Consider the following 20,861-nt stretch of genomic DNA (forward strand, 5'->3'; position numbering starts at 1 on the left):
TCCGGTGTTTTCGGTGCAACGTAATTCGTAAATACAGTTTATCTAGGAAAGTAAGCTTCAGGTTTTGAGTTGTGTGAAATAATAGTGGAGCACTGTGGTAAAATACACCCCTAATTATTATGTTCTTTTTTTTTTTTTTTTTTTTGACGTGACTTATTGTAGATTTGCCGCAGATGGCATTAACTACTTGGCCGGACAAATGGGGAGCGCTGAAGGCTCTCACCCGGTACAACGTTTAAGACAACAGGCCTGAGGGTGCCCAGTTGGGCGCGAACCTCGGCTCAGGGCGTCGTCTGAGAGGAAAAATATTTGAAAGAATTAATCGACCCTAGTGGGTCGATAGCGATAAGCGCTGAATGAGGGAAATCGTCGACCACGCCGGCGGGGTCGGTAGCGGGGTCCTGAAGTGTTTGGTGTCGCGAGCTGATTGGCTGCCTCTATGGCTAGAGTAATCGGGTCGTCGGGATCGTATATTACGTCCTTCGGACGCCGATACTTTTCAGTACCGTCCCTAAGCGGGATGTATTCGGAAGCCGCAACTACCAGGGGATTTGGGTGGTGCGGAGCAGAATCGAAAAAACGTTTGGAAGCTAATTTGAGCCATTGGGCAATGGTTGGCAGACCTAGGTCAATGTGCAGATTTTCATTGCGAAGGAACCACGGAGCTCCCGTGGCTTTCCGCATGAAACGATTTTGTATTACCTGTAGACGGTGGATTTGAGAGGGACTCGCATGAGCGAAAACTACCCCTGCATAGGTCATGATCGGACGGATGCAAGTCGTGTAGATTTTGACCTTATTCCTAAGGGACAATTTACTTCGCTTGTTAAGGAGACAGTGAAGACGGCCCATTACAAACGCGGCGCGATCGCGCACACGTTTGATATGGGCCTTGAAAGTAAGACGTCTATCTAAGACTACGCCGAGATATTTGACTTGCTCCTCCCAAGGGATCGGCTTGCCAAACATCTTAATGATTTTAAGTTGACGGCGTGACCGTGGCGTGTTATAATAGCCCTTTGAAAAGTACACCGCTGCACTTTTCTCCGGGTTTACCTCGATTCTCCATTTGCGAAACCACTTGCCCAAGGCATTGGCCGCGCGTTGGAGGATTCCGGTCATCATAACTCGACCACGGCACGAAGAATAGATGGCTGTATCATCCGCAAATAAAGCTAATTCGGTATTAGGGGATTTGGGAATGTCACTAGTATACAATGAAAATAGTAAAGGAGAGAGGACGGAGCCTTGTGGGACTCCGGCATGTATCGGGTGCGGTGACGAGAGCGTCCCTTCCACGCGGTAGCGAAAGGTTCGATTTGAGAGGAAGTCTCGTATGATGTGCACGAGACGGTCTGGCACTCCCAGTGAATAAAGCTTGTAGATCAAGCCGTTGTGCCAGACTTTGTCGAACGCTTTCGCCACATCGAAGAAGAGCGCTCCCGTAGCGACAGGTTTTTTTAAGTTTAATCTACTGGAGATATGTTCAACAATACGGTGCACTTGTTGAACGCAGGAGTGTTTGGTTCTAAAACCAAACTGCTCTGGTGGAATAAGACTATTGGATTCGGCGTAGTCCCGTAATCTAGCAAATATGAGCCGCTCATAAATCTTCCCCATGGTATTGAGGAGACTTATAGGGCGGTAACTGGAAGGTTCGTTTTTAGGTTTCCCAGGCTTTGGTATACCAATTACAATTGCTTCTTTCCACTGCTGTGGAAAGACGCAGTTGCTCATGGCGACGTTGAATATTGCCGTTAGTAAGCAGATGAGGGGAGCACCGAAGTTTTTAAGGACACGATTCGTGATACCGTCTGAGCCAGGGGCTTTTCGGGTATGAAATCTTTTGATGATACCTAGTACCTCTTCCTCAGTAACCTGTGGAAGAGGAGGATTGGTGGGAGGTACAGAAGCCCTACGCTGAACTTCAGAGTTCACCGTCGAGAGGTGCCTACGATCGATAGGGAGAGTACTGGGCGAACATTGGGCTTCGAGACTGTCGGCAAGGCATTCGGCTTTTTCGTCATCGTCAAAAGCGGGGGGTTGGTTAGGCCTATTGAGAGGAGGAGTAGGAACAACCGTATCCTTTTGAAGAGACCTAGACAGCTGCCAGATGGCCTGGTGGTGGGGCTCAATGCCGCTCAAAAGATTATCCCACCGATTCTGTCGCATGTCATTAATACGTTTTCTTTCAGTATGCTGCAAGAGACGCAAATGACGGCGACATTCCTCGGTGCGATTGGAATCATATGCGCGGGTGGCTGCGTTTTTCTCCGTTAGCAGATCACGGATGTCGGTAGGCAGTTTCCAGCGATGGTCTTCCATCTCCGGAACCTGTTTTGAACTTTCATTCAAAACCGACCTCACGTGATCCGTGAGGGAGTTAATAGCTGTCGAGGCCTCCTCTAAGGAGACTATTTCTACTGGGATACTATCTAAGTATACTGAACTAGAAGACTGGAGGCCTTCGGCCACCTTCTCCCAGTCCAGTACTGTCTTAGGGGTTGCTGGATTATCAGGGGCGTCTAAACGGGAGCCTAGTTTTAATATAACAGGTCGGTGGTCGGATTGTAACTCGTGTAGTACTTCTATAGAACATAGACGTAAGTTTATGTTCTTTAGAAGCGCCAAGTCAAGTATTTCTGGTCTGTGGTTCAAGTCAGGGGGATATCTAGTGGGCTGCAATGGTGTTATTATATCATAATAGAGGGGCTCGGCTAGAGTTTCTAATACCCTGCCTCTTGTGTTTGTTGTTAAGCAACTCCAAGAAAGATGTTGTATGTTATTTCTAGTAACCATTCCACTTAATTGTGTTTTGTGTCGTCATATCATATGCATCTTCAAAATTAATATCACTAACATCGCTTTTACCTATTGTCCTATCATCAATATTTTCTCTCTTCAGCTGTTATATAGTTACAATACTCGTATAATTAATTCTACATACAGACAATAATTTATTGTTTACAAAGTGTCGTCTAAAATTATCGCGTTATTGAAATGTAAGGTTGCTGTCATAAAACCCGAGAGTACTAAATTGGCAGAGGACTATTTTGGCGAAGTAAGTGCAGCAGAAATAAGCGAACAAGGTTGATATCGCTGAAGGTACGGTTGGGTGCAATCCAAATTTCATTTTAATGTGTTCGCCTAAGTTATGCCAAGAAAACTGGAAATGCCTGCCAAGACAAACACGCTCTAAAGTACTTATAGACGTGGAAGGGAAGTAATTGTTTGGTAACAACGTCATTTCGTAAATTTAGACTCTTTGTTTTATGCCATACTGTTTGGTTAGGCTGGGTAAAATACTTACTGCAAATCCTTCAATAAACATCCTGGTTTTTATAGTGCAAGGATAAAGTAAAATTTTGAGCTCATAGATATAAAACGAACAGAACTGACTCACATCCAAACTATGTAGTAGAAGTTACTAGAAAGCAATTAACAAACAAATCATATAAACATCTAAGTTTTTCAACATCTTTTCAGTTTAGCTCAACATAACCTTGAAATATAATAACAAAATCATAAAAACACAGCATTAACATTGTCATAAGTCCTAAAATAGTCGTAATTACATCAAGATCACTTTACGTGCAAGTTGATCAAATAAAACATGATGCTGCGAGTAATAGACCACAATTGTTACTTAGTGTTCGTATCCTATTCCAGCAATGGCGTCATGTTTTAATGCTTCAATTAGAGCAGTTGGCTATCAGGTTCAGACCACTACATTTAAAACGGGCATAAATTTGGTACTTTATGAATAAGCAATATTTTTACAGCACTATCAGTCTGTGATGGTGATAATAAAATAACTATAGGACCAAGTATCAATTATTATATAAATATGCTCTTAACAGACACTGTTCACGGAATTAATAAAATAGTTAACATCTTGGTGGTTGCCATTAAAGTCCACATATAAAAAGAAAAGGTTTAGTCCAGGGCATTGACTGAACCGACGCTTTCAGTTACGATGTTAATGAACTACCGTTTTGTAGCCTTAAAATATGTCTGACTTCATCCAGATGATTAAGAAAATTTAACACCAGATATAGACAGTCAAAAACCTCGAAACAAACTGGACTTGTCATGTAGAAGTCTTTGAAGTAAAAACATTTGTTCTTAAAAAAAATGGCAAGCTTCGCCAAAAATATAATTAGTTTCAAACGTGATAATTAGCGAAAGCATTGAACTTGAATCATCATGTCTGCTAATCCAAGAGTTTCAGGTGTTACCACATCTATTTTTACAATACACAATCATCTGTACCAATCCACACCTTAAGTCTTAATGGTTAGAGTTTACTAAGTGTTTATTGAACAGCACACATGAATGTAAAAAAATCTCTATTTTTGCAAGCCGTCAAAATGAGACGTGAAGAATGCGCAATCAATGCTGGCAACATACCAAGAACAATATTATTCGCATTTAACCTTAGAAGTTGGTCGTAAAAGCCGTCGTGGTCACTTTTAACATAGGCCTATGTTATATCTAATTACTATAGTGATACATGTAGTAGTAACATATATTATGCTATCTATTGTTATTTTCAAGATAAGATAATCTTTTTATCACTACCGTATCTACGATCAACCGACAACAATCCACCAGTCGGAGACTTCTCCTGCAGAGTGTGCGGTAGAGTTTGTCGCTCTAGGATTGGCTTGCACAGCCATGAAATAAAGTGCATCTCTTCGAGGCAATGACCTCATAAACCGTCTGAAACAGACATCATCATCATCATCAGCCGTACGACGCCCACTGCTGGGCATAGGCCTCCCCCAAGGATCTCCACGACGATCGGTCCTGCGCTGCCCGCATCCAGCGGCTTCCCGCGACCTTCACCAGATCGTCGGTCCACCTTGTAGCAGGCCTACCCACTGAGCGTCGTCCGACGCGTGGTCGCCATTCCAGAACCTTTCCGCCCCATCGGCCATCGGTTCTCCTCGCTATGTGTCCTGCCCACTGCCACTTCAGCTTTGCAATTCTCTGAAACAGACGTATAAAGCCAATGATAATGATGATCTACGATCACAGTTTTCCAAATTCACCAATAAATATGTACATACATGAACATGATAGCTTCTTTGTTTCCAATCCATTGTGAAAACAGAGCATCTCTGCTGCGATCCAAATATTATTTAAGTCCACAATCCTCACAATTACCTTCAGCGATAGCATTGAAAGATAACCCGACTGAAAATATCTTCATCTAGGAGCTGGAGCCAGACGTGTAATCCATCATTAATTTGGCACCGGTTACATCAGCCAGGGGAATGAGGAAGCGCGTACGCACCTTGTCGATTGTCTATCGCCGTCTCGCTCGCTCCCGCGCGGGTATTTCTGTCCAACTCCCGAGCTCAATGCCACGGGGCCAACAACTCCTCTTCAATGAGATTACTCATTACTCTACTATTGCAATTAGGTAACTCAAATCTCGTGATGCATTCTATTTTCGAATTAACTTTTTTTTCGTTTCACTGCTCTTATTTTTGTGTCGTCGGGCTGTTCACGCTCTGGATTCGTCACCCAGTTTGTCTGACTTTAATGTTTTGTTAACTTCTTTGATAAGAATGTTTCAAGAGAACAATTTGAGGTGATTTTTAAATGTATATCCTCTGTAATTTCAGTTACTCATATTTTATCTGTAATTCATTTTATAAAGAGAAAAGACGGGTTCGTCCGATTGAGAATTTTTTCCATTAAAATTCTCTCTGTGAGTTTCCCTACGCACGAGTAAGTGCTATAAAAACAAAAATCATTAAATTAATTTTATGCTTTTGTAAGCAATAACTTAAGCGTAAGTACATTATTTTATTTATCACCTTCATCTATGGATATTCTTAGTCGTGCGACTTCTGTCCATGACTTGCAGAAATATTTGCGTTGACGTTATTTTGGAACTAAAGCTGTTGTTGGCAGGCGCCTAGAAATATATTTTCAACAATTGTAATGTGATTAATCATATTACTACATTTACAAATATACAAGGCCATACATGTTTCATTTGAAAGGACGTGGTTAATGAAAAAAATGTGTCACAATTATTAACGTATTTATTTTTGGTCCCATCAACATAATTAATAATTAGATGTAGTGTAATTAATATTACAATATTCATTATCACATCTAGTATTACATATAGTTCCATCTAATATATTAGATATGCATAAATTATAACAAAAAGCAGGAAATATATTTGACAACGTTAATTTTTTTAGCTTTTTTGTTATATCTTCTACAGATTCATTACTTATCATGCAATTCTTCCATTCATCCCCTCAGTCTTAATTTAATATCCTTATCTATACAAGTTATCACTTTTCTCAATCACACGAATCCATTTCTCAACTTCCCTCTACATTTTGTAGCTATAAGAATGGTAACACTTTATACCGCACGGCTCGACTATAAGTTCCAATTTTCATTAAATACTGGGTTTTTTTAGAATCACGACCTTATGTGGTATGAAGTATTACCAACTCTCATTCGCCTAGATCACTTCATACTAGAAACTTAAACATTAATCAGTCGGTCAGTCTGTCAGTACATGATGATCATCATCTGTCATCTTCAGCTCTTCTCAATGGGTCCGTATCTCTGTCTGAACCACATCATGCCTCTGTAGTCAGGTTCGTACACGTCGGGGATCTCCTTGTCTATCGCCTCACAGTACACCATCTTGACTGACGCTTCACCAAATAATCTCTCCTCATACTTGATCAGCTGTTTGAAGAAGCCAGTGTTCGGTCGGATTTGCGGTCTGTTGGACAAAGACAATGATCAAGACTTGTTACGTAAGCTTTAGGTTTTAGAACAAACACCTGCCGCGAATATTTCTTAATAACATTCGTGCAAAAAATTAGGTGATTCAAAAATAGGAGGTTGCGTTTAAAATAGTTGCGACTAATCGTCCACTTGTAGTTGGTTCATCATCACCAGCCCATAACGTCCCCACTGCTGGGGCACGGGCCTTCCCTATGGATGGATAGGGAGATCGGGCCTTAAACCACCACGCGGGCCCAGTGCGGAATGGTTATTAACGACTGCTAATGCAGCCGGGACCAACGGCTTAACGTGCCTTAAGCACGGAGGAGCTTGAGATGAAAACTTTTTTTTTGTGGTCACCCATCCTATGACCGGCCTTTGCGAAAGTTGCTTAACTACAACAATCGCAGACCGAGCGCGTTAACCGCTGCGCCACCGAGCTCCTCCGTAATTGGTTCAATGGGTAATAAATAATAAAAAATCTCATATAGTTTCTTATGTGTATTTGAAATTGAACTTTATCTATGTGCTAGCCTAATCGACTGTCTGTCTGCCATTGCTACAAGTAGTTTTACGAACTTATTGCGATCTGCTGATCGTTTCCCTCACTTAGCAGTATCATCATTGTCAATTGTCATTATCTAATTGTGAAGTTTCTTCTTATCGTGTGGGTTGTGAGGTGGAATACCAACCCATCAGCCCTGGTGTCAAGGTTAATATTGTGCCGCCAAAGGCCCTTGACATGGCTCATGTAACGACTACATACTTGCATCAGTAAGTAGTAACCGGGACCAACGGCTTAACGTGCCTTCTGAAGCTCGTCTTCTGATCTGATTGTCTTCTTTCTTTTTCTTCTCATTGTGAAGTGTATTTATTACTTAGTTTAGTTTACTTTGTTTAGATTATAAACGGCGATACGGCTCACCTACCAAGTTGGCCTAACAGACAGCTCGGTGAGGTGTGGGTAATTAGTTCCACTTGCGATGGATGTACCTCTAACTATCTCAATTGGGATACAGTTGTGAGCTTACAGACAGCCTCCGTGGTCTAGTGGTTAGAACGTTAGGCTCACGATCTGGAGGTCCGGGTTCGATTCCCGATGGGGACATTGTCGAAATCACTTTGTGAGACTGTCCTTTGTTTGGTAAGGACTTTTCAGGCTTGAATCACCTGATTGTCCGAAAAAGTAAGATGATTCCGTGCTTCGGAGGGCACGTTAAGCCGTTGGTCCCGGCTATTAGCCGTTAAAACACCTCCACCAACCCGCATTGGAGCAGCGTGGTGGAGTATGCTCCATACCCCCTCCGGTTGATTGAGGGGAGGCCTGCGCCCAGCAGTGGGACGTATATAGGCAGTTTATGTATGTATGTTATGTGTGAGCTTACGTTATGTGTTCTTAGTTTAAAAAATTTCAAAGAATTGGTAATGGGATCTTACCGTCGCTGTTTCATGTGGTGATAGGCGTCTCCGAGGGTCATCTTCTGCCATTTGACCAGGTACGCCAGACAGAGGGTCACTGACCTCGACACGCCAGCCACGCAGTGTACCAGTACTATCTCTCCTCTTGTGACCACCTGAACAATGAGAAATAGTATTTAAATAAACGATAAAGGTATGGTAGGTATGTTAGGTGTTTATGAGATAAATATTTTCTTTTAGGTGCAATAAAGTATATTTGTATCAATCAGGGATCTATCTTGAAAGTCAACGAAGGATTCCCGGTCTAATGCATTTTGTTAGACCTCGTAATACACAAACGTGAACAAAACCAATTATAATATTTACAACAAAATATTTAGCTTTTAATTACTTAATTAGGAGCTCGGTGGCGCAGCGGTTAACGCGCTCGGTCTGCGATTGTTGAAGTTAAGCAACTTTCGCAAAGGCCAGTCATAGGATGAGTGACCACAAAAATAAAAAAAAAGTTTACATGTCGAGCTCCTCCTCCGTGCTTCGGAAGGCACGTTAAGCCGTTGGTCCCGGCTGCATTAGCAGTCGTTAATAACCATCAATCCGCACTGGGCCCGCGTGATGGTTTAAGGCCCGTTCTCCCTATCCATCCATAGGGAAGGCCCGTGCCCCAGCAGTGGGGACGTTAATGGGATTATGATGATAAAAATTACTTACTATCGACTTATAATTATATTCTCATGTGCAAAAGTTATTTTTGTTTGGGTGTTTTGATAAATAAAAGCCGACGGACCTTATGAAGACGGGATAACGCTGCTAGGAAGACGATGTTGAAAAAAAATCCAATACACTCTTGATACTAAGTCCTAAGATGGATTTGATGAACTGTATGGTGACAGGACAGCTCCATCAACGGTGGTCTATCATGTCAAATATTACGACACAAACCCTCCACCTGTCTGTTTTTACGACATATTAAGCCGCTTGTCATTCAGCTGAACGAATTCTTTGGTACGCTCCCAGTTCAGCCAAGAAGCTAAAAAGCTTTGCCAAGCAAACTCTTATTAAATAAATAAATAAAAACTTTATTCCAAGTAACCATTGACTCATATTATGTTAGTAAATGACTTATTTCTAGTGTTAGTATAAAATAAAAAGAACAGAACAATATCAAAAACTTATAATGCATTTGGGCGCGTGTAGCCCTCTGCAGTGACGCAAAAAGGGGGTCTCGTCCCCAATCGAAGAGAGAGCAAGGTCCTAGGGGGGCTTTTTCCTACATACCTAAATAAGATCCGTTGTAATCTTAACAAAACACAAAATTGCACTAACTTACCTCATTGATAAGGTCAGCAACGCGTTCCATAAAGGGATGCATATCCGAATTGGGGGTATCGAGCAGTGGGACGTAGTGTCTGGGGACGTAGTCCTCAGGTGGGGGTGGAAGCTCCGGCGCTGCGTTGACCACCAGGCCGGGGCGGAGCGCCTTCACGGCCCCGGGGAGTGCGTGTGCGCCGCATACGAACAGCTGGTTTGTTACCCGGGATACTCCAAGGGGACAGCCTCTGTTGAATAATATGACACGTTTTATCTTTCGCTATTTAGGGAGGAAGAGCTTATTTAATGTCTAAAGTTATAAATAATTACAAGTATGTTTACTATCTATTGGGTACGTAGTCTTATAACCATAATATATGTTTGTATGGTAAAATTCTTTGGATGTATTTCTATAAATATATATTATTGGTGGCGATTTTATTTACATATTTTTCTAAATTGTTGGCTAAAAGTACCTCATAGACCATTCAATTTGATAAGTAAAAGGTAACCTAATGTACTTGTATAATTACAGTTTCTTTACAAATAAAAATGCACCAATCAAATTACGTATAGAAACACCTTCTAAAATATACCCAATTCGTAATATCGATGATGGCTGATAGGCCAGAGAAGCATAAGTAGATATAATTAAATTGAATTAGAAATATGTTCAAGTCTCTAAGTCGATAACTCTGTGATCTAATTGCAATCCTGTGGGGAGTTTGGTTTAGCGGTATTACCTAAGCGTTCAGGCGCAAACAAAGTTATAACCACGGACAGAACGAAGCTGAGACGTTAGTGAAATTAAGGAAAGGATAATATGACAGTAGATAGTAGATAATGACAACTCGAGAACGAGAGAAGTAGATGCCATCACTATTAGTAAAGAAATAACCAACTAGACAAATATTACTTTTGAAACGAAATTTGAGTTCAGCAGCAGATAACGACGTTATCGAAATAGATCAGCGTATTTTTTGAAGAAGCATGGTCCATTACTAAAACGTTATGGACGATGATATTCTAAATCCACACAATAACCTTGACAATCAAAATATGTGGCTCGTTTAAAAGTAGGCATCATCACATGACACGCGTATTTTGAAGGTCGAATCAAACCGACAAAATGTGTTGAGCGTTTTTAAATCGAAATTCCAAAGTACAAATTCTGGACCGCTGCTTCTAGACTTTGAACCTGACCTTTGAACAAATTAATGTAACGATGAGAACGACATTCACATTAATAATAAATTACGCTTATTACTGTAAGTAAACCAGCACAGATAGGTGCTGGAGTACATACTGTTGAGATATCGCAAAAGTAGATAAAATAAATATTCGTCAACATGTTGCTTCTACCTAAACCACCTTTGAACATTTACGTGTGTTTTGGTCATGATAAGGAGATTATGATAATAACACAGATACATATGAACGATAATGATTGATGAAGTTTGAACCTTGATAGGTTAACGACTAGAAAATAACGAAACCTAAATTAGTACTTGTTAATAGTGACCTATCTGACCTTCCAACCCGAAGGGAAAACCAGCCCAGCGACAGGCTAAAAATCGCTTCGAAAATTAAATGTTCTCTTTTCAAAAACTACGCACTTTCTCAAGCGAGCTGAAAAGTATGTGTGATCCGCAACAGAATACCGAAACGTCAGGATGACAGAATACGGTATCACAGCTGACATTCCAGCGAGCCACGAGTAAGCAGTAAGCACGTAAACAGAACATTCCTGACTACTGTGTCAGCTGGCGTGGAGCCAACATCGTCTGACCTAGCACGCGTCCCATCCCCGTTTGTTGTTTGTTGATGTTTTGGACGAAACAAGGGAAGACAGTGAATTTACACCTGCAACTGAAGACAACGTGCAGCCAGCATGACGCTTAATATTAAAGTCTTACAACTGGTATCCCTGTCTGTCGCATGTTGATGTTTCGGAGAAAATGAAACTTGCATATTTTTGAAGTCTTTCAGAAATACAGAAAAAAATGAAAAACGATGTAAAGAAATTATCCACACTGCTGTTCTATAATCCCTAGAGTTACCGACACACCTAGTGCCAACACGCACTCGTTATTAAGCGTAATTTATATTCGGAAATTCCACACATTTCACGCAACTAGAATCATTAAACTATCAAGGTTACACGTTTCCGTTCACTTCTAAAAGTCTAGATGAATACTTAACAATGATTTAAATCCTAGTTTAAATCTCGGAAACGTTTCCAGTTATAACCTAAGCGTACACAAAATGTTACAGTTCATTAAAATCGAACTCAAAAGTGTTTCAAATCGATATTGGAACTTATTTCATAACATATATTCAGTAAAAGAGATAGTCATTGACTTCACAACCCCCACGAGAGAAGAAGAGCACAAGTAGGCTTTAGCTTTATTCTTCTTAAGCACGAACAGTTACCGTAAAATTTGCAAATGTTTAAAATGCAAATCAGCTTGGAAAACCCGCGGAGTATTGATCTGTTTCAACGTCAATCACGAATCTACCTGTACCATAGAATACATGAACACATGACGTGACTCATTGTAGATTTGCCGCAAATGGCATTCCATATTTGGCCGGATAAATGGAGAGCGCTGAGGGCTCTCACCCGGTAGAAAATTTAAAGCAACAGGCCTATGGGTGACCTAAGTTGGGCACGAACCTCGGCTCGGGGCGTCATCATGATTAACATGGTCATCATACACAATAGCATAAGTAGTGCCTACCTATTCAGTTCCTCCTTGGTTAATTTAGACTCCACTTCCACCGTCGGCTCATTCCCACCAACACAAACTTCATCCTTAACTAGAACCTTCATTGTATCCAAAACACTAGGGTCCGAAAGTCGATTCAATTTGACAAAAGTTTAAATTTATCGTTCACTTGCCACTATCGAGAATATCGATATCACTCACGTTAACAAAACTTTTTGAAATGTTTTTATTTGTCGTGTTTAATATCGATGTAGAGGGTAGAGTCGAAGTGGACGTACGGTCCAGGCGAGATTCGATCGCAGACTGAGGTCGGGAACGTTCAGTGAATCACAGTTTTCAGGCGGCACCTGCAGAACCCACGTAGAGACACTTCGGGATGCAGTATCCGGCATTCCACAGCTATTTATATCCAAATGGTGACGCTTCATTTGTTTACAACGCCCGCATTACTGAGTTTGGTTAGAATAACAGGTGTGACTCCAAGCAAAAACTCGTAACATTTTAATGAACTATGTCAATAACTCAGACTTATTCGTAGCGATTCGCGTCGTCAAACAGTTCAATGGTATTTACATGACAATACGATACAATGCACCACAGTAGGATAGTTTCCAACTAGTCAAATCAGTTACTTCTTACTAAACTTCAAAACACAAAATTACTATGGAATAATAGAAAAAACGTTTTTTGTCACCTTTAGATCTGTCTTTATTTAGTATTAATCAGAATTTTATAATTTATCTTTGACCAGGGAAACTACCCAATTCTTTATAGCACAAAAGGAACATATAACACAGGAATAAAAAATATACAAATGCAGAAAGGGCGCCTATATTGCTAATGTAGCAAATTCACGTAGAACAAAAGTAACTTTTAACTCTATAAAACAAAAATACCAGGCTAGCTAAAGATTCCGATTTTGTCGCAATTGATTTGATACCCGTCGAATAAATTCACGACTGCACAAGTGACACTAATAAAAACAATTCTATTGAAAATAAATTGTTCGATATGTCAACAGAAGTATGCAGGGTTGGCGCCAATTTGCACTGCACGCCACACGCACGCACTGTGATGCATACAACAGGAATGTAATATTTTTAAACTTTTTAATTCGTACTCGTATTTTGATAAACTTCGTCTTCCAGTATAAGATTTGCTTATCAAAAAGAAATGCGAATTTTGAGAGAACTCTGTACCTATAAAGACGTACGTAGGTAATGTTGATTTGGATACTGATAGTTTATTGCAGTTAATTGTCCACGTGTATTCATTCTAGTGAGGTGTAAGACTTAGTTCATCTTGCGATGGCTGTACCTCTGACTACCCCATTTGGGATATATACATGAACTTATGTTATTTTATATATTCATTCTATAGTCAACGAACCGATCATTATAATTATAAATCTTTAATTTCTTTACATAAGTTTGTGTCAACTGCATTCTTGCACAAAACTTCACGCGTCTAATCCCTACAATGGTAAGCCTAACCGGTTTGCAACCACTTTTGGTAGAGTGACAGGTTGTCAACTCTATAAAATAGCCGGATGCCATTGATTGTCTAACCAAGTTCAGATCGAATCAATATTCTGCACCTTGTACCTACTTAACCACTACTTAAACAACAACACCGCATTTTGTATTCTACGACAATATAGAATGACATTGTACGAGTAGGTACGTATTGAAGAATATCCATTTGTATATCAAAACTGCATCAAATCTACAAATTGTTTTTTGCTAATGCATTGTATGTATATCAAATGACAGCTGTCCGATTTTATCCTACCATTATAATTTATATAAAGCCTGCTTCTTATAATTTTCATCTTTACAACAGTCATTTTCTTCATCTTCTTGTTCTGAAAATGATCATAATATGTCGACACAGTTGAACGGACGATAGAAAAATCTAGATAAACTATGATGTGAGCAAAACGCTTCGTGTGGACGACTGCACTTAATGCATATATTTGCCAGTTCGTTTCCATTCCAAATGTACAGTATTTTATTAACAGTTTATTTTCGAAAACAAATGGGAGACAACATAGGGTAGGTCAGGTGATGCTAGCTCGTAATTTATTTGTAACAAATGAGTAGCGGCTTGCATTGTTTTTAATATTGGTTACTGAGCTGCGCGCAGCTGATGATTCTTCCGAATACATTCCGCTTAGGGACGGTACTGAAAAGTATCGGCGTCCGAAGGACGTAATATACGATCCCGACGACCAGATTACTCTAGCCATAGAGGCAGCCAATCAGCTCGCGACACCAAACACTTCAGGACCCCGATACCGACCCCGCCGGCGTGGTCGACGATTTCCCTCATTCAGCACTTATCGCTATCGACCCACTAAGGTCGATTAATTCCTTCAAATATTTTTCCTCTCAGACGACGCCCTGAGCCGAGGTTCGCGCCCAACTGGGCACCCTCAGGCCTGTTGTCTTAAAAAACGTTGTACCGGGTGAGAGCCTTCAGCGGTCCCCATTTGTCTGGGCAAGTATTTAATGCCATCTGCGGCAAATCTACAATAAGTCACGTCAAAAAAAAAGCGCAGCTGATGCCTCACTGAAATCGGAACGTTGACTTTTAAATTGTATTTCGATCATGTGTGGGGCCCCCTTAATCTTTTTAATTTCTGTATTTTTATTACTTGATGTCATAATCCGCTATAATAATGCACATTCTGTGCAAATTTCAACCAGGTATCAAATATGGTTAAAAAAATACAGCCTTTTAAAGGTTGAACTTTGAGATCCTCTGACAGACAAACGTACAGACGCAAAAACGGATAAGGGATAGTAATCGGAAGCCTTCTCGGTACGAAACCAGAAATGTCATTTAAATCCATTTTTCGTTTGAAAAAAAATATCAAAATTTTTTTTGTATAATTATGATTGAAATATTTATTTGTCCCATGATATAAAAATCTACTCCTACAAAAGAAAAATCATCAAAATCGTGCCTGTCCCTGGCAAATAACAAGTGAAATCCTAAAAACTTTGACGGCAGTATTTAGTATAAAATTAGTGTGGTAATGGCGACTGATGGGGATCGAGCTGGTCTAGTCCTGGATGCCGGAAGCACATGAGCAAAGAAGGCTGATTGCCAAACTGCCTAGCTGACTGACTGTCTGGAAGACTGGTTACCAAATACCAAGAGGCGTCTTGGCGACAGCGAAAAAGGTGGCGTGACGAATTCGACATATACTTGACATCTTGGAAAGAGGAAGCCCAAGACATGGACGACTGGATCAAAGGGAGAGATGTCTTTTCCTGCAATTGGATGGCGTAGACTAGTAATATTAGTGTGTTACAAAAATATGACAATACACACCAGCTTCCCTCTTAGCAGTTTTCCACTTAGCATTAACCGTTAGCAGTTTTGGCAGAAAAACAGACAAAAATATTGTCAGAAAAACAAATAATGTTAAGTACAAAGTCCGTGCTGTAGGTTGTGTGAGTTATTGTATGATAAACTGTACTGATAATCCCTTATCATCAGATCTGTAGACTTCGAACTTTCGCTAATACTACGCGATACGGACGATGATATATAAACGAGTATCAATAAGTTCAATGTTCAAAACCTGTGTAGTGACATAAACGACAAGTCAGAGCGTCTAACAATTTTCAGAATCCAAAGTCTAGAAACAGTTGGCGCACCGGTGTAGTCAATTCTGTGGTCAGTGCGTGCAAACAATCAATATGATCATTATTCTATTAGTAGTTATATTTATCGTCGCTTTCTACTTTTACTCTGTGAAGAATCACGACTACTGGGCGAAGAAGAACGTGAAACATGTTCCCCCAGTGCCGCTGTTCGGAAACCATCTGCCCAACCAACTCGGACAGAAGAGCATCACTGAAATAAGTGTGGAGTACTACAATAAATTCCCTGGAGAAAAAGTTGTAGGTTACTACAGAGGGACGACCCCAGAACTTATCGTGAAAGATCTAGATATCACAAGGAAAATCTTAACAGTAGATTTCCCATACTTCTACAAACGTGGTATCGGTCGCTACCCAGAGGTCGAACCGATATTTGGGAACCTGTTTCACGCAGAAGGAGACAGATGGAAGCTGCTGCGCCAGCGGCTGACCCCCGCGTTCACGACGGCCAAGCTGCGCGCCATGTTCCCGCTGGTGGTGCGCTGTGCTGAGAGACTTCAGGATGTAGTGACGGAGCTGGCTGGCCGCGGGGCCACGTACGACGCACGCGAGCTGATGGCGAGGTTCACCACCGAGTTCATCGGCGCCTGCGGCTTTGGCATCGAAATGGACACCATCAATAACGAACGCTCCAGCTTCAGAGACCTTGGCAAAAGAATTTTCAACCGTCAACTAAGAAATAAAATTTTAATGCCGTTTTGGGAAATATTCCCTGAAATAAGACATATTTTGAGAGTCGAAAACGATGACATTGAAAAAACCGTGACTCTTATCTTGGAACAGATTCGGAGGCAGAGGAATTACCAACCCATTGGGCGCCACGACTTTATTGACTTGTTGCTGGAATTAGAAAAGAAAGGTAAAATTATCGGAGAATCAATTGAAAAGGTCCATAAAGATGGAACTCCAGAGCAGGTTGAGATGGAAATGGACATTGAGTGTCAAATGGCTCAGTTATTTGTGTTCTTTGCCGCTGGTTTTGAGACCTCTTCCTCCGCTACCAGCTACACCCTTCACGTGCTCGCATTCAATCAGGAGACGCAGCGGAGAATTCAAGAAGAGATCGACACTGTTATGCAAAAATATGACAATAAGCTTTCTTACGACGCCATAGCCGAGATGAATCTGTTAGACATGGCATTTAGAGAGGCTATGAGAATGTTCCCGTCTCTTGGCGTATTAAATAGAATTTGCACGAGAAAATACGAGATCCCAGAACTCGGTATCACAATTGACCCTGGCGTGAGGGTTTTGATCCCGGTGCAGGCCATCCATATGGACGAGAAGTATTACGACAATCCTACAGAGTTTAGGCCTGAGAGATTCACACCTGAAGCGATGAAAGATCGACACAACTTTGCATATTTAGCATTCGGTGAAGGACCGAGAGCATGCATAGGTAAGTTCAATCATGCTGTATTTTTTAAAGTTTTGACATTTAATTTATTTTCAAGTGTTTTGAAAGTGACTTGACTTGTAGATTTGCCTCAGTAATATTTACATTATACAAACACATATCCATTGTTGTTTAAAGTTAATTTACTTAATGATGTATATATTATTTATAGTATAAATCTACCTAGGTATAAATTTTATACCTAGGTAGATAAAACATCATTTTCAGAATCGGGTTTAACACTTTCAATAGAAATCCATTGATTATTATTTATTATATGCATGCCTAATAAATCTCATGTTATAGTCTTTTTAGACTTAACGATCATGCATCCGCTGCAATTAACATGCAATCGAATCATAATAGCTATAATCATTCCCCAACCGCCTGTATGAAAACAACTAGCAAAACGACAAAACATAAAAATTACTATCAATTTTCTTGCAGGCACTCGTCTGGGACATATGCAGTCTCTAGCTGGGTTAGCGGCTCTTCTGCACAAGTTCAACATAGAGCCAGCAGAGGACTCGCAATTGAAGATCAAAGTCAACCCTTACTCCAACGTGGTGCAGAGCATCGCGAAGGGACTACCACTCAACTTCAGGCCTAGAAAACTTCATACTCAGTAGACTAAGTTAAGTTAGACTCGATTAACATGTGATTTAGGGACTGCTACAAGCACGTCACTATGGTATATCCTATAGGTACGTACGTAGCTTTCGCGTAGGTATGCTACCACTATATTCTCTTTTTACAAAAGATTTACAAGGTATTTTTCTCCATGGAAAAATATATTATGTACCCAGTGATTACAATGTAAGTAAACAGAGATTGGCGCGATCTCTACATATTGGACGACTATAAAATACAGTCTGTAATATAATAGATAAAGGAATAATACTACGTATAGAACGGCAACTCTCCGCTCCCCACCAGTAGCTGAGCTAGATATACCTTCCCCCTCCCCCGCGGTCTTACTTTAGTCTTCAATCGTATGACGTCAGACATGAGTCTCTGTGTAAAACTGGATGTTTTGTATGAACTGTCCGGGTTGTGATAATATAACAAAAATACGGACTTACTAGTTTTATTTTTTATATGACCTATTGTAGATTTGCCGCAGATGGCATTAACTACTTGGCCGGAACACTGACTAGCGCCACAGAATACATAGTGCATTGTTAGTGTTGGCAGCACTTTATACTTTACTTTTAGACTTGCCTTATTTAGCCGATACAAAGCTCCTGTTTTTGTAACTGATAAATACCATCTGATAAGATAACCGATCGATTTATGAGATGATCTTCTGTCGTGTCGGTTGTATTGTAAGGTCAGTAGCCGACATTATGAACACTACTGACTGCCTTTCAGCACTAATTTAAGAGCCATGCTCTTGTCGGTGTAGCATTCCTCTCCATGCTACTTTTTAGGAAACAATAGGGCGGTGGTTTCCCTCTTGCCTTCTGCCCCGCAGTACTCTGTCTGACGCGAGTGGGATGGCGCTCAGAGTAGTCTATTTCAAAGCCGTACTAGGACTCCTGTCCTCCGCCTCTGAATAGTACTGACAGTTACTGCTAGCCTCTATCATGTTCCAGCTTATAGTCCCTGACTTGCCCCTTCGGTCGTGCATTGCCGTACCGATGGCTCCCATCTCTGCCTCCGCAACCGTCTTCACCTGTATCCCTGGGCAAGGGTTCTACGTTGTACCCCGTAGGTCTGGGTCCCTATCCGAACTAAGCCACCATCTCATTATCATCCGGCCTACTGAAGTAAGAGGCGCCCACTCCCGTGTGCGTCAAGCTAGCGGCCTCAAAAAAAAAATGGGCACGAAAAAATAATTTGACCATACCAAAAAATAGTACTCTTATTGAAAAAAATAGTACCTGTTGTAAAAAAAATAGTACCATCACGCTTCTGGATTTATAGCCATGTTTTATTGCACTTGCTAGCTTGACGGTGAGCGAAATTTGGCGAGAGTTAACGACAAGGTCTTTCGCTTTGATTTAAACGCCAAAAAATAGTACCGAAATAGTACTCACCCCCTGCAAAATACCGAAATGAGTACTTCAACGGTTCCAAAGTTATAAAGGCAGTTCTTTGATCCCGCTAGCTTGACGTTTTGAAAATACCTATTATCTAGGGAAGGCTTGCATACTTCAGTTTGTAACTAATGTCAATAAACTCGTATGAAATAGTACTCCCTACCATCATAATTTGGACCTGATTCTCTTTGTAGAAATATGTCAAAAAGTCATTATAACCTATGTCATACATTTATCAAGACAGGTACAGTCGCGAACAAAATTAGTACACATGCTCAAGAAGAATGTTGTCAGATTTTAGTATTTTTTCCCCATTTTTGGGTAAAAATTGGTGAAGTGTCAGGGTTGTCAGATTAAAGTAATATCATTGTTGAAACTCTTTGAGTTATTCTACAAATACTGCAAATTGTTTATTAACAAACACTTCGATCCGTAACAAATTGAACATGAAGGTATAAATTATAAAATAAAACAGCAGATTAAAAATGTATTATGATGTATTAAAATCACAGATTGTTTTCAATAAGAACTAGACCCATGCAGCCATTTTTTATTTAAATTATTGCATATGGGTGTATGCAATAGCAATTTTTTGTAATAGCAACACTCTGAAGTGCAAAGAAATGGTAGGGTAGACCTCCAAAATGGCAATACTGGCGATGGCAATACTTACGAATAAATTGTGAGGTTATGTAATTGTCTACGTGACTGTATCAACAACAAATGTATGGCATAGGTTATGATGATTTTTTAACATATTTCTACAAAGAGAATCGGATCAAAATTATGATGGTAGGAAGTACTATTTCATACGAGTTTATTGACATTAGTTACATACTGAAGTATGCAAGCGTTCCCCAGATAATAGGTATTTTCAAAACGTCAAGCTAGCGGGATCAAAGAACTGCCTTTATAACTTTGGAACCGTTGAAGTACTCATTTCGGTATTTTGCAGGGGGTGAGTACTATTTCGGTACTATTTTTTGGCGTTTAAATCAAAGCGAAAGACCTTGTCGTTAACTCTCGCCAAATTTCGCTCACCGTCAAGCTAGCAAGTGCAATAAAACATGGCTATAAATCCAGAACCGTGATGGTACTAATTTTTTTACAACAGGTACTATTTTTTTCAATAAGAGTACTATTTTTTGGTATGGTCAAATTATTTTTTCGTGCCCATTTTTTTTTTTGAGGCCGCTAGCTTGACGCACACCCACTCCCGCAGTAATTGACTGATTAATTGCACAATAATAACCCTATTATAAGACTATTTTTAAGCAGTTCTTGGAACATAGATACCTATTTCACTTGTTTTTATTAAGTATACAATATTTTAATCAGTAAGGTTGAAAAGTGAGCGTAGACCGACGCTTATCACTAAAAGGCTGGCATTTAATCAGATTTTAAACCATTTTTTATTTAGGTACAAAGGTTATGTGCGCAACATTTAACAACATTATTTATCTACTGCATATTATGAAGTGTGTAAAGATATGATAATGTTAGAGATACGTGTTATCGTAGA

The 20,861-nt window shown here is 40.3% G+C and overlaps 3 protein-coding genes across 5 annotated transcripts in view; 1 reads left to right on the plus strand and 2 right to left on the minus strand.

Annotated features, from left to right (window-relative positions):
• The window catches only part of LOC126366578 (protein transport protein Sec24A), a 228,222-nt gene that overhangs the window by 150,836 nt on the left and 56,525 nt on the right, over positions 1-20,861 (minus strand). The gene's annotated exons all lie outside the window — the stretch shown is intronic.
• Positions 6,042-12,552, minus strand: LOC126366658 (dual specificity protein phosphatase 14). The gene is made up of 4 exons (XM_050009861.1): positions 12,240-12,552; positions 9,518-9,746; positions 8,209-8,345; positions 6,042-6,766 (listed from the first exon to the last, which is right to left on the minus strand). Exons 1-4 carry the CDS (start codon positions 12,329-12,331, stop codon positions 6,577-6,579), a joined length of 648 nt encoding a protein of 215 aa, XP_049865818.1. The 5' UTR covers positions 12,332-12,552; the 3' UTR covers positions 6,042-6,576.
• On the plus strand, positions 15,833-20,472 carry LOC126366605 (cytochrome P450 6B6-like). Its single transcript, XM_050009772.1, has 2 exons — positions 15,833-17,300; positions 17,745-20,472. Exons 1-2 carry the CDS (start codon positions 15,938-15,940, stop codon positions 17,924-17,926), a joined length of 1,545 nt encoding a protein of 514 aa, XP_049865729.1. The 5' UTR covers positions 15,833-15,937; the 3' UTR covers positions 17,927-20,472.

The sequence above is a fragment of the Pectinophora gossypiella genome, chromosome 5 (genome assembly GCF_024362695.1).
Source record: "Pectinophora gossypiella chromosome 5, ilPecGoss1.1, whole genome shotgun sequence".
In the NCBI taxonomy this organism is placed as follows: Eukaryota; Metazoa; Arthropoda; class Insecta; order Lepidoptera; family Gelechiidae; genus Pectinophora; species Pectinophora gossypiella.

Excerpts from the sequence above, each read along its gene's own strand:
- LOC126366658 (XM_050009861.1), bottom strand. The coding sequence starts at position 12,331 with ATGAAGGTTCTAGTTAAGGATGAAGTTTGTGTTGGTGGGAATGAGCCG. Across the intron at positions 9,747-12,239 it reads ACCAAGGAGGAACTGAATAG|AGGCTGTCCCCTTGGAGTAT; the intron begins GTAGGCACTACT and ends ATTATTCAACAG. Across the intron at positions 8,346-9,517 it reads TTGCTGACCTTATCAATGAG|GTGGTCACAAGAGGAGAGAT; the intron begins GTAAGTTAGTGC and ends CTCATTGTTCAG.
- LOC126366605 (XM_050009772.1), top strand. The coding sequence starts at position 15,938 with ATGATCATTATTCTATTAGTAGTTATATTTATCGTCGCTTTCTACTTT. Across the intron at positions 17,301-17,744 it reads AGGACCGAGAGCATGCATAG|GCACTCGTCTGGGACATATG; the intron begins GTAAGTTCAATC and ends ATTTTCTTGCAG.